The 14288-nt window shown below is 42.3% G+C and overlaps 2 protein-coding genes across 2 annotated transcripts; one reads left to right on the forward strand and one right to left on the reverse strand.

The window, feature by feature from the left end:
• Nucleotides 1–1613: 1613 nt before the first annotated feature.
• LOC306932962 (P2Y purinoceptor 13-like) lies at nt 1614–2554 on the reverse strand (the record flags this gene model as incomplete). The annotated part of the gene is made up of 2 exons (XM_079514933.1): nt 1614–2024; nt 2174–2554. 2 exons carry the CDS (start codon nt 2552–2554, stop codon nt 1614–1616), a joined length of 792 nt encoding a protein of 263 aa, XP_079371059.1.
• A 5537-nt stretch (nt 2555–8091) lies between these two features.
• lhfpl4b (LHFPL tetraspan subfamily member 4b) lies at nt 8092–11892 on the forward strand (the record flags this gene model as incomplete). Its single annotated transcript, XM_079514944.1, has 5 exons — nt 8092–8325; nt 9222–9426; nt 9761–9840; nt 10848–10995; nt 11876–11892. The coding sequence occupies 5 exons, from the start codon at nt 8092–8094 to the stop codon at nt 11890–11892; spliced, it is 684 nt and encodes a 227-aa protein (XP_079371070.1).
• Between the last annotated feature and the right edge of the window lie 2396 nt (nt 11893–14288).

Consider the following 14288-nt stretch of genomic DNA (forward strand, 5'->3'; position numbering starts at 1 on the left):
TGTGAGCTTCTAGATTGCCTATTTTCAGCAAAGTTATTTAGTGTAGAGCCCTTGGGAATCCGGCCAACAAATGTAGGGTTTAATAAATGTGTTGCTACGGAAGTTAATGCCAGCAGTATTGGTGCTTTGTGGGAAATCCAGTCCAACCAAATGACTACACTGTCCCACAGAAAGAAAAAAAAATCATACAAAGGTTGCATGCCAAACAAAAAAGCAGAGTTCATATATGTATGTTGACTATGTTCATATTGTTTTGTACACTCAGATTGTTTTGTGTACTCGTTTCTGTTGTACCAGCACATTGTGGCTTTATTTTTGTTTGTTTGTTCATTCCCTGGTCACGTGACACATTGGTCACATGACATCTGCCACCAGCAGAAAAATGTCATCTTTTTCTATTTTTTTCTTCCACCTGGTGAATACAGATTGATTGTTTGGTTATTGGTTGTGAGAACAAGTCTGTATGGAGAGAAAATACTGGAGATGTGACAAATGACTGTTGACAAAAGCTATTAATAATAAAACGGTTTAAGACGTTTGGAACCGTCTGTGTTACAGGGACAAACTGTCTCTTTCTGACTCTGTAGGACAGTGTTGTTTGTAGGTCAAACACGGTCCTAGACAGACAACACTGTAATGTTTGTCTGCAGGACAGAGACAGTCAGTCAGTGATATTTGTCTCCGTAGGTCATATTGTTCCAAATGTCTGAATCTGTTATCTTTTCTTTTATTCTTTTAAGTTATTTAATTGACATTATATACAGTTCATAAATGTTGAGAATATATTCAGTGCAATATTCTGTTGTGGTGGTTTCATTATAAATGTAATTTTGTACATTTTTACAGTTTCTGTCTGGTCCTTTCTTGTGGCCCATGGAATAATTTACAGCTTGGCTGTAAATTTTGTGAATCTTTACTCACCACACACATGTCCACAAAACATCAAGGACTGAACAGTTTTAATATAAATTCAATTATAAAATTATACATTTTTAAGATACAGTAGTATACTTAATCGACCAGAGTCCCAAAATGATGAAGGAAATTATGTGATTCCATCTAAACGTTCTATCGAAATGTTCTTAAAGGTCTTGGAGCTCGCTATGCTCACTAAGTGTCTGTCCGTCCGTCCGTCCCGTCCCCCCCCCCCCCAATCTCCACAATGTTCTGACTTCAATGTTTTATAGGACCCAGGCAAAGAGGACAAGATAGTCAATGAATAGGAAAGGAAATTACGTGTTTTTCACAGTGAATGGATATTCTACAGGTGTTTGATGAAGGCTATTTGTCCACTGTGCATACTCAAAAGGTCTATTGTACATTATATGTATTTTCAGACATCCTGTCAGCAGCATGTAACTGGGAGTACGTGGTAGGTGTGTACTCTATTCATGATATCGGCTAGCGTTGAAGAAGCAAGAGGGATGGGGACCTCTTTCCAGAGTACACTCCCTCTTTTCTAGTAGACTGTGTTGAAGATATCATTGGTTTAGCGGCAGGCTGGAGTGAAGAAACCAGGTCTAAACAATAGTGGTTCTGTGAACCTCCATAGGTCAGGTCAGGTGGAGTAGGAGCAGGAAGTAACCTATAGCCTGGTGGATGCGAAGTTACGTTTAACATCCTCTCCTGTCACACACTGTGACACACATGTCCATGTTGCCTTGTGGGAGGCGCTTGCGGCTGAGTGTGGCGGTCAACTTCCTCCGGAATGTCTTGCACAGGAATATGTAGATGAGTGGATCCAGACACACGTTCATGGTCGACAGCCACATGGTGGTCTCATGGATGATGTCCATGGCGTTCCGTGTTGTGCAGTGGTATTTATGGTTCAATGTGTAGGGAACCATGGCAAAGTGGGAGGGGGCAAAGCAGATGAAAAACACTGCTACCACAATGAAGACCTTTGCTTTGATTCTGCGACTGGTCACTCCAGAGCTGCTGGAGGCTGTGTATGACTCATAAACCTTCCTGCTGATGAAGGTGTAGCAGACCAGCATCAGAACCAGTGTGCCCCAGAACACCATCTGGACCCAATACATCAATAGAAAGCACAACAAAACATTTCTGGACCCAATACATCAATAGAAAAACTGGTGTATACAACAGTATATGTGCAGAGAACCAAACAGTATCCTGGCAGAGATAATTACTGTGCAAAGTTTAGAGGTGTTACCTGAAAGAAGATGAAGGCTGCTTCTTTCATGTGCCTCCTTTGGTCATGCCACATGGAGTAACAGTTCAGTATGCCTCTAGAGAGCTGCACTCTCTTGTCAGCCAGGATGATGCCTAGCAGCCCTAGAGATAACATCACCACCCAGACAGTTGCACTCAGCACCTTACCAACCCTGACTTTCTGCACAGCATATCTCCCAAATGGCCGGACTATCTTCAGGTAGCGGTCCAGACTGATGAGACCCAGAAAAAGTATGCCGATGTACATGGAGAAGTAGAATAGAGGGACTGAGTATCTACAGTAGAAGACACGCAGGGGCAGGGAGCCCACACTTGCTTCATTCAGCAGAATCAGCACCTTCACAGGGATGGTCAGAGTCATGAGCATGTCAACCACCACCTATTGTTGAAGGATCATTATTATTCATCAATATAGTCTCTGTTTCTATCTTGCACTGACAAATACATTTCCAAAACAAATCCCTTCACTCACCACATTCTTTAGATAGACCACAAACGTGGATGTAGTGGGGATGTTGTAAAAGATCCATGCAGCCAGACTGTTCAGTACCAGTGCCACTAGAAAGAGGACACTATATAGACAAGGGAAGACCACCGCTGTCACACTGGTATCTAGAACACACTCAGTGGAGTTATTGGATGTTGTGGTGTTCATCTTCACAACCTTGAGAGTCTAAACCAGTTCAGAGAAAGGATGAAATGAACAAAACAAAAAAAGGACAGAATGGGGACAAAAAAACAGTAATAATGATGGATGGATGAATACATACTTCCAAGTAACTATAAAGAGTTATTAAAGGCTGACTCACTTTAGTTTTAGTTGCATTTTGGACCAAAAAGCAATAACATTGACACTTTCTAGGATGGCCTATAAATACTGTAGAAATGAAACAACCTTTAAAAGTATTTTCATAAGAATCATAACTGTAACAACTAACAACATAGACCATTCTCAATATTTTATGGACTACAATATCCAGGTTCCTTGCCCCCTTCACACCCAATAAAGTTTCTGCTCTTGAATGCCAAATGACACATTTTATATTAAACTGGACTTACAATGTGTGGTCTCTGGAACTAATGAGTGGCTGTGTTGTCACAATCCCAATGAGTCTGTAGACTTCCTCTCAATGAAGGCTGGCTGAAACAGATATAGGTTAACTCAACATAAATATTCTGATTCTGAACATAAAACAGGATGTTCTAAGCTTCCTGATCCAACTGTCATTTCATCTGCCCTGTGGGTGTTCACCTGCCTTACAATACACAGTAAAACAAAGAGAAAAATTGAAACATGACATTTGACCAAAACAAAAACACAGTGAACTTCTTAACTTGTTTAACACATTCATCAAAAATGTATGGCAGCTACAGCCACCATGAGGTTGATTTGAAATGTTTGGCCTACAGTGAGTGCGCTTGCCACTGGCGGTGACCAAGATTAGCTGTGCACAGACAGATAGGCTCACTGACTTGTGTGATGACCAGACTCATGGGGACGAAAACATAATCCCTCACCTTCGGCCGATCTGGCCTAGTTATGGGGATAATACATACTACATTGGGTTGGTCATGATGAGTCACTAAATCGAACTGTTGGAATATACTAATAATGAATTGCACTTTCATAATACTTTTCCAAATGCTCAAAGCGCTTTACAATGGTTCATTCATTGTCTCCACCAGGCCGAAGGCATGGGGAGAGAGTATGTTTTGCACTCCGTCCGTGTGTGTGTGTGTCCGTCCTTCCGTCCGTCTGTTACCAGCTAATCTCTGGCACCGTTAACCCGGTCGATGCCAAACTTTGCACACACACTCCCTGGATGCCAACGATGAACCTCTGCCCCACATTTTCCAGAACGACCTGTTATAGCGCCACCATGAGGCAGCTTTTCAACATTTTTACCTAAAACTGCACGATCTGCGTGAAACGTTGCATGCACACTCCCTAGAGGCCAAGGACAAACCTTTGACCTGCATTTTCCGCATCTGCCTTTTATAGCGCCACCAGGAGGCCGACTTTTGTAAAACACATTTTTTTATATTACTCCTCCAGATTCTGTCCAAAAATCTCACAAATCGTTACACAGTATCTCTATGGTCATGTGCTCAAGTCGGATCTGTCCGATATTTCATATTCCATCCTAATTGGCTATAATTGGCTTTCACAGTTTGCAAGATTGCCCCGTTTTGAACAAAAGCCTCAAATCATGAACACAGCATGCAATTTACATTAAATCTTTCACACATTTTCTTACTAGGCTGAGGAATATATCGCACCCTTTTCACATTGGCCTGTTATAGCGCCACCAACAGGTTGATTTTTGCAAAACACATTTTTGGAACAAAATGCCTCAAATCATCCAATTGCCATCAAAGGCGTATGAAGAAATGGCACCCTTTTCACATTGGCCTATTATAGCGCCACCAGGAGGCCACAACCTGACCTGGCCTGGTGGAGACCTGTGCCCCGAGGGGCACTTTTTCTAGTTCATACATGAATTCATATAGGTGAAGCGGCGAACAGTCAACGCCAGCGTCCTCACTTCCCACATTCACACACCAATGGTGGCAAGCTCACACCAACCAACTCATTGGAGGCAATGTAGCGTTCAGTGTCTTGCCCAAGGACACTTTAGACATGTGGACAAGAGGAGCCTGGATTCGAACCGCCGACCCAGGGATCATTGGATCCCTGCTCTACTTCCTGAGCCACAGCCGCCCAAATGCCATGTTAGACAATTACACGAAAAACGTAGTGGGCCTCACTCCGCAGGTAGATGCACTTCAATTCGCCTCCAGAGAGCTGCGGTGGCTTGGCAGCTCTATAGATAACATCACCACCGCAGCCAGCACCCAGAGTCCCAGACAGTTTACCAACCCTGATCTCACAAATGGTCAGACTATCTTCAGGTAGCGGTCCAGACTGATTAGTGCCAGAAAGAAGTATGCTGACATACATGGAGAGGTAGAACAGAGAGGCTGAGTATCGACAGTAGAAGACACGCCCAAATCAACATCTTTCAGCACCTACACAGGGATGGTCAGAGTCATGAGCATGTCAGCCACCACCTATTGTTGATGGATCATATTATGAATCACTTTGTAATGTTTTTCTATATTATAACTGACATTTCCACCAGAAATGGTTGGAGGTTGGACCACTAGAGCCTCTCAAACCTTGCCTGTGTTTAAATCACGTTTGAAAATTCACTTGGTGTACTCCTTTACTTAATGATTCAGATTGAGAGTTGCTGTTTCCACTTTCCCAAATAGTGGGTTGGGACCCATTTGTTGGTCACAGACCAATATTTATGGGTCACGAGTCACGACTTGAGTTTGACCTTTTTTTGTTTTTACTGGGACTAGTTTCGAATTGCAGCATGTGTGTGTGTGTGTGTGTGTGTGTGTGTGTGTGTGTGTGTGTGTGTGTGTGTGTGTGTGTGTGTACGTGTGCGTGCGTGCGTGCGTGCGTGCGTGCGTGTGTGTGCGTGTGTGTGAGCTGCCATTGAGCCCCATTATAAAATTCTCAAATTTGAAAGCACTATATTTCTAAAACTATGAAACATTTCAAAGATTCCTTTTCAGGCTAACATGTCCACCGTAAGATGAACCTAAATAGGTTTGAATGGGGTTTCTAAGTGTAATTATGTAGGACTAGTAGCATGCCAAAGTTTGTGCTATTGCCATTGAGAATGCATTGGGCATTTAAGTTAAATAACTCAAAAACTACAAAACATTTCAAAGTAAAAAGTTCCAGCATGTGTGCCCACAGTAAGCTGAATTATAAAAAGTGTGAATGGAGTTTCTAGGTGAAAGTGACTTGTTGATGTGCCATAGAGCTGCCATTGAGCCCCATTATAAAATTCTCAAATTTGAAAGCATTATATTTCTAAAACTATGAAACATTTCAAAGATTCCTTTTCAGGCAAACATGTCCATCGTAAGATGAACCTAAATAGGTTTGAATGGAGTTTCTAGGTGTAAGCTATGTAGGACTAGTAGCATGCCAAAGTTTGTGCTATTGCCATTGAGAATGCATTGGGTGTTTAAGTTAAATAACTCAGAAACTACAAAACATTTCAAAGTAAAAAGTTCCAACATGTGTCCCTCCCCATAGTAAGCTGAAAAGTGTGAATGCAGTTTCTAGGTGAAAGTGATTTTTTGACGTGCCATAGAGCTGCCATTGAGCGGAGCCCCATTGTGTGTGTGTGTGTGTGTGTGTGTGTGTGTGTGTGTGTGTGTGTGTGTGTGTGTGTGTGTGCGTGCGTGTGTGTGTGTGTGTGATGTACGTGCGTGCGTGGGTGCGTGCGTGCTCACAGTCTCGCACTATGTGGTCCAACCACACCAAACAAATACATGTTACAGTAGTTACAGTAGAGTAGATTTTGAGCACTCTAAACTAATGGGACTTATCTGGCCCTCATTTGCTTTTAATCCCTTTTGTCCTATTATGACAAAAACATTTAACACAACATTTGCATAGCTGGATGTGTGGACCACACAGAAATTGTGTTGGAGGGACAACGGTAAACTGACAAGTGCATGCAAGTGCATGTTTACCACGAGAGCTATGGGACCAGAGCTAGTTTACCACCATCCCCGCCTCCCCGGCCTCAAATACAAATACTGTATGGGCAAAGTGATAGTGGGCGAAGCAGATGCGAAAACACTGCTACCATGTACGCCACCCTTATAACACGTCCCTGTTTCCTTAGAGCGGTTTGGTGTGGGTGAGGGTTTTTGTGAAACATTGAGTTTCATTTTATTTTAATCTATATTTGATGTCAGGAATAGCAATATAAGGAATCACCACCAGGGGACTCTGCATGGTCATATTCTCCATTTCTTCTACCCCATCTTCGAGGACCCTTTTATGTAAACAAGTCTAGTCTTAGTGCTTTTTCTGGTTTTACCCTCTTAGCAGATTTTATTGACCTGTACTTTCCTTGAACTGTACCCATTCTACAAACTGTTTTCGATAAATCAATTATTCTACCCCTCTTCTCTTCCTCCTCTCTCCTCCGCTCTGATGCACCCATTAGTTATATGGATGCAGCCCCCCTCCCACGGCGAGCCAGACGTCATATGCATGTGGTTGTACCACGGTACATCAGTAGCATTTAGCCTATATTTGTGATAGAATCATTCATTGTACCTCTATCGGAGGGACATCAGCAGAACAGCAACCTCCGCCCCGCCCCCATCCCCAGCATCATACAGAAAATAAATCTCCGTCCAGAGAGAGAGAGAGAGCACTGAGGACAACGACAGAGAGCATCCTACATTCCTACAGTAAGAATACGTTTATTATTAATAATATATTCATATTTATATATTTCATTCAGACGTCATCGTCACGATGTGTTGCTAACGCTCTGCCGTTTATTAGACTAGTAGTGTCGCTCTAAATTAATGAACATAGGCCTGCGTGCCGTGTTGACAGCGGTAGGCTACTGTGTGTGTGTGTGTGTGTGTGTGTGTGTGCGCGCGACGCGCGCTGAATTGAGTAATGAACTATCTATGAAGGACCCCATCACCCCAATGGAAAGAAGCCATATAGGCTATCTTGCTGGGGTTTAAATCCTCCTGTGCTTTTCTTTGCATTTTTTTAATAAAGAATCAATCAACCAATCAATCAATCATTGAATGAAGGTGTGTAAAACAGACACACGTGGTGGACATAGTTATTATTCCTGTGTGTGTGTGTGTGTGTGTGTGTGTGCGTGCGTGTGCGTGCGTGTACGTGACATGTACCATCATCATCCTGTGTTCCTGAGTGTAAGAGAGAAAGGGGCAGCATCATAGCATGGGATTAAAATTATTAGTCTATTGTATTTCTTCTTTTCAATATAACCCCCCCCCCCCCCCCCCTTTCTCCTCCAGGTGGTTACCATCATGGCAGTGACCCCTCACCCCGCCCCACATGTGACAGAGGTAGCCAGGTTGTACCAGACAGAGTTTGTGCGCAGTGCGCGTGCCGTGGGGGTCCTGTGGGCCGTGTGCTCATTATGTCTGGCCATCATCCAGCTGGTGGTCTTGGTGCAGCCCTCCTGGGTCAGAACCAGCACCCAGACCCACTACAAGGGCTCTGGACCCGCGCCTCACAGCGGCACGCTGGGTCTGTTTGAGGTGAGGCGGCTCACTAATGTCCAGTGGCGGGCAGTAACCAAGTACATTTAATTGAGTAGGGTAGGCTATTGTACTTAAGTAGGCCTATATCTGTACTTTGCTTGAGGATATTGAGTATCTTTGGATACTTTCACTCTCACTCCACTAATTGCAAAGACAAATATTGTGCTTTTGACTTCAGTACATATATTGGAAGGCAATGGCACAATGTTATTTTAAAAAAAAACATATTGCAAAGTGAAAATAGGGTTTCTGGAAATGTCCATACAGTTGGGGAGTTCTTGACCGATACTGATGCTCATGGATCAATTTGGCTTTTTTTTTTTTTTTTTTACTACAAGAGAAACAAATACATGTTCATTGAAATATATATACCAGTATTGGACATCGCCCTGTTTTCCATTGAATTGTGTAAAGGTTGGCCCAATAAGCGGCGGGAAATCAGCACAGTCAGAGTAAAATGCAACCAAATCGTGATTTATTCCCAAAGGTTACAGGCATGGAAAAAATGGCATGGCATAAGCAGCAAAAAGGTGACATGTTGGTGTCCATATGTGCTATCACTGACCTACCACTCAAATCTGTTATTGAGAGATTTATCTTAACTAATACCATAGGACTAGTTCAATATCTGCATCTCTATCTAAAGCCACACCAAAGGGTCACCATGCAACTCCTTGGGTCCAAACGGTTGCAAGGAGTTAACGCTAGAACCGTCTCGACCCTTTGGTGTGGTTTGGGCCATTGAATTCCATGTGTTGAATCACTAGGGTCAACGTGGGTCAATGTGGGTCAACGTGCAACAAGACATATCACACCGCAGGGACAACGCTAAAACTGTCTTGACCCTTTGGTGTGGTTAGGGCTTAACTATGACTAACTAGTTGTGTGTTTAGGTGTGTGTGGAGACTGACTGGCCGGTTCCAGAGTGTCGTGGCCGGCTGTCAACTTTGACTCCTCTGCCAGCGTTCCAGAGTTCAGCCGTCCTGGTGTGTGTGTCTCTGACCATGGTGTGGACCAGCGTGGGATGCCTCTGCCTCTTCAGGTTCTGTAACGCTGCTACCGTCTACAAGATTTGCGCCTGGCTGCAGCTGACAGCAGGTACACAGCAGAGCCCATGGGCCATGACCCATGCTACATCTTTTGGGTCCGATCCAGATTTTGGAGAGTACGGTCTAGACCGGTGGTTCTCAGCATCTGGGTCGGGACCACCATGGGGATCCCCTTTTTTCAGGTTGGGTCCCTAGATTACAGTAAAGTTCAACTTGAATGACTTGAATTGTAAGACCTTTTTTATAACTAAAAAAGGGGAAATAAAGAAAGAGGGGGAAAACAATCTTCAACAAACTATAAATTTGTCAAACATTGGCCAAATTGTGAGAGACATTTTGTCTGTCTGTCTGTCTGTCTGTCTGTCTGTCTGTCTGTCTGTCAGGGTCATGTATGGCGTTGGCCTGTCTGTTGTTTCCAGACTCCTGGGAGTGTGCAGAGATGAGAGCTCTGTGTGGCGATGGGGTCAGTTCACTACACTTCACTTCTTCTTGTTATAACTATCAGTAATGCTGTTATGCCTGTTTTATACTTGGTTACGCACCCAAACATATCCAATCTACAAGCTCACAACGTGTCACAGCACGATGCATTGTGAACTTCTAGATTGAGATTTAATTCTCAGACCACTTCAATTCAACCTTTGCAGTACATGTTCCAGTTAGGCCACATTAATCAAACAACATCGCTGACTGTAAATATGTAGCAGACACTTAGCATTGCATAGTTCTGTCACAGAGTGACTATGGTCCTATAAATTTGCTCTGTCAGTGCATTGATTGGATGTGTCAACATTTCCTTCGAGTAGCCTAAAATGACATAATTGTCTTTTGGTGCCACGGGAAAAAAATGCAGAAAGTTAGGCTACTGTACAGTATGTTCAGACTGGCAGCCCAAATCAGATTTTGGCCTATCCAGGAATCTGGACTGTTTTTATCAATTCTGAACAGCAAAATATACAAAATTGTTAGTTTTGTGAATCTGATTTGTACTACATTCCTAGGTGGTTTGAAATGTGATTCAAATGTGAATTTATAAAGATGTGTCTCAGTCTGGACACTCAGACACTGAAACATGGAAAATGGCCAATCTACAAGCTCACAACATGTCACATTGCAACATGTTGTGAGCTTGTACATTGTTTATTTGTAAGTGACATTGTTAAGCATAAGTTGAGCAATGAACATTAGTCATGCCATTGTCTTACCTCTTTACCACAGCAACAAATGCAGATAGAGTGATGATGTCTGAATACGCAAATCCCATCTGATCACTTGCAAATAACAGTGTTGACATTCGGTCCTAAAGAACATTTCGGAAACAAATAACAATCGTCTGCAGTTTGAACAAAGTCTTAACTCGATCCCCTTTGAAGGCTGAAAACCTTTTATGGATTCAAGATCTAATTTCTTATATCAAATGAATGACCAAGTCAACGTGCCCATTTATTATTAGCATCTCTCTCTCTTCAGGTGAGTAGTTTCTCTCCAGGGAACTGTTCAGTGCACTGGGCATATATACTGGCCATACTGGGAATACTGGATGCCGCCATACTGGCAACACTGGCCTTTGTACTGGGAAACAGACAGGATGCTCTACTGCCACCTGATAATAAAGATGGTAGGATGGGTGGATGGATGGATGAGCAGAGAGAGTGTTCAATATAATTCAAATGATTAACTTATAATGCACTATGAATGTATCTGTAATGCATTATTGGCTTTAAAGAATTTACCAAAACGTATTTCTCGCCATTTGTCATCTCCCTCTCTCTCTCTCTAGTGACTACAGGTCTTTTATCTGCGTAGGAAAATGTCCTGGTTCAGTTTCACCAGGTGAGTCATTGGACCGATTCTCTCTCTATCTTATTCTTCTTTATTGCGATACCTCTATAGAGCGTCGCAGTCCCGCCTCCTACCCTGGACCAGGAAATGAAACCCAATGCATTTTTCCCATAGACATTTCTTAAAGTATTTATTTAAAGACGGTTACGCCAACTCGAGTCGTGACAACTCATGACAACACAAACAATATTTTGCACCAAACAAATAATTACAAAGAAGAAAAACAACAAAAAAGTGTTGTAACCTGCCGTTTTTTTCTTCTTTCTAATTATTTGTTTGGTCCAAAATATTGTTTGTTGTCATGAGTTGTCACGACTCGAGTTGGCTTTGTCCGCGGCGTAACCGTCTTTAAATAAATACTTTAAGAAATATCTATGAGGAAAATGCATTGGGTTTCATTTCCTGGTCCAGGGTAGGAGGCGGGACTGCGACGCTCTATTCTGTTCTTCTCTGTCCCCCTTTTTATCTTCACTTCTCCCCCTCTCACTTCTCCAATCCAGGAATGAATCCTCAGCTGTGTTCCTCTGTCCATCCTGTTGTCAAAAAGGATACAAATATAAGCCAGGGAAGTCTTCTCTTCTCTTCTCTTCTCTTCTCTTCTCTTCTCTTCTCTTCTCTTCTCTTCTCTTCTCTTCTCTCTTCTCGATACCAACTAGAAAGGTGTCAGCAGTAGAACACACATCTCTGACAGAAGACATGCCCTACCTTCCTCCATCTGTCTGGATCATGAGTTGAAAGGCATAGGCCATTGGCCAATGGGTGAAGGGATATAATAGAGGACTGTCATTACATCATTATGGGGCAACCAAAGTAGACAGGCTGTATGAATACAATTCTTTTGACAATGAACAGAACACATCGAAAAGTAGTGTGGTCTGTTGTCATCACTAGGACAAACATGACGTTACATTGTTATAGCCTTATACATTGTGTGTGCAACAGTCCCAGCTGCAATGTCAGTAAGAATTCTGTCATTCAGTGTTATGCGTAAAAGTGTGATCGATCCATGTGTATATCATGTTTATTATATCACCAGTCAATGAAAGGTTGTGTAATTGTCAGGTGTTTGCAGTTCTTCGCAGGAGCGAGTAAAGCTGTTTCTCCATTGACATAATGGCTACACAAGTTGACAGTCTATTGTACGTGTAACTGAAAAGTAATGGCATGTAGGAGAAGAAGAAGCAGCTCTGTGAGAGGTGGCAGACCGTGCGAGCATAGTCTCAGAGCAGTGTGCAATGTGCATGTGTGAAACTGCATGAGATGGAGTGAGAATGGAGACATTTCAATCCATAGTCTTAATTTCATTACTTCTCGTCTGCTATTTTTAGTGGATAGAGAGAAGAAAATAAAGCTGTCGCGCTGTCAAATCATCAAGTGCACAAGGGCTCTTCTCTCACAGACGAGTTTTGAGAACTTTATGCACACTCTGTAAATCTGTATTTCTGCAGAGTAGAATTATCCACACTCACTGTCACTAGTGTTGTGATGTTAACCGCAGTATCCCTATTCTGGGGGCGAACATTTGGGTGGGAATAGCCCGCAGCATGTCACATCGTGTGACCAAATTGTGACTAAAACTTAAGTCATTTAGTTTCTATTTTTAGTTGAGTTTTACTTATCTAGAATAATCTTGGCACACCCACACCAAAACTTTCTACATTTTTGCCTCAAAAGTATAGTAATACCTGTACATGCTCACACATGCACATATGCAAGCACACACACACACACACACACACACACACACACACACACACACACACACACACACACGCGTGAGCGGTGAAACATGATCTTCCTCTGGTGGACATACAGTATTGACAATTGTGAATGTAGGACATTTCAATAATTACTTATTGCATGTACTTTACCAGTATATTAACTTGTAAACATGTCACTGCATCATGTTGTATGCTGTAGAGTTGTCCCGATACCATTTTTTTAGTACAAGTACAAGTACTTAATTTGTAGTACTCGCTGATACAGAGTACCAATACGAGTACTTTTTATTTTCGTTGAGTAACCACTTATTTTACCCCCTTTTTCTCCAATTTAATTTCATTGTCATGCCTATACTACACTGTCATGCCTACACACGTTTATGCTTGTAGATGCTGTTTCTGGCGATCTGCTGCAGTGTTGGGTCAGACTTGCTCCCGTTGCATTTGTTCAGCCTAGTGTCAATTGGATGTTTTGGTACTCGGGTCAGAGTATTGGGGCCGGTTCTGAGTACAGAGTACGAGTACTTGAGGGTGGTATCGGTCCGAGTGTACCAGTACCTGTATCGAAACAACTCTAGTATGCTGGTACAAATTAATTAATCTAATACACAACAATGGTACTCACAGGTCCATCAGTATTTTTACATTGACAAATATTCTAACTGTTTTCCTGTACAGATAGGGTATTAAGGTCTGTGTAGTATTAATATTGTATTACTCTAATATTAATATTGTATTTATTGCAATATAATGTATTGTGTATCATGGATGAGGTGTATGTTTTAGATTATGTGTAGAATACATGTGTATTTTAAGAACCAGCCTGTTACTGTGTACGAGGTGCGTGCGTTTTGAGTTTACGACATGAATGATGTCTTCACAGCCCTAAAACTGTCAAATAAAATTAGTATTATTGTATAGGCCCAAGATTCTGTCTATTGTTTTCCATTTTAAATTATTCATTTTGTGAGTGTGTGTGTGCGTGCGTGCGTGCGTGCGTGCGTGCGTGTATTACTATCCATGTGTTGGGGTTGATAATGGCCCGCGGTCACGCGCGGGTGTGCTGACTATGATGGAACTCCTAACTTTGTTAAGAGTCGAGTCTTGACTGAGGCTAGCCAAATTGATAGGACTTCGGATGAAAAGATGGACAAGTTCAAAGAACAAGTTAAGGTTCGGATATTATGTTAAAAACGATCTAAGCAGGAAACCTAATTCGTCAAAGAACAATTCTGCCACGCTTGCGCCTTTATTGAAGAGGCGATGACGTAACGACTAAGTCGTCATGACGTCAACCGTGACACCATGAAAGTACCAAGAATCTCCACAAGGATAGTAAGACATCAAA

This window comes from Electrona antarctica (genome assembly GCF_951216825.1).
Source record: "Electrona antarctica genome assembly, chromosome: 2".
In the NCBI taxonomy this organism is placed as follows: domain Eukaryota; kingdom Metazoa; phylum Chordata; class Actinopteri; order Myctophiformes; family Myctophidae; genus Electrona; species Electrona antarctica.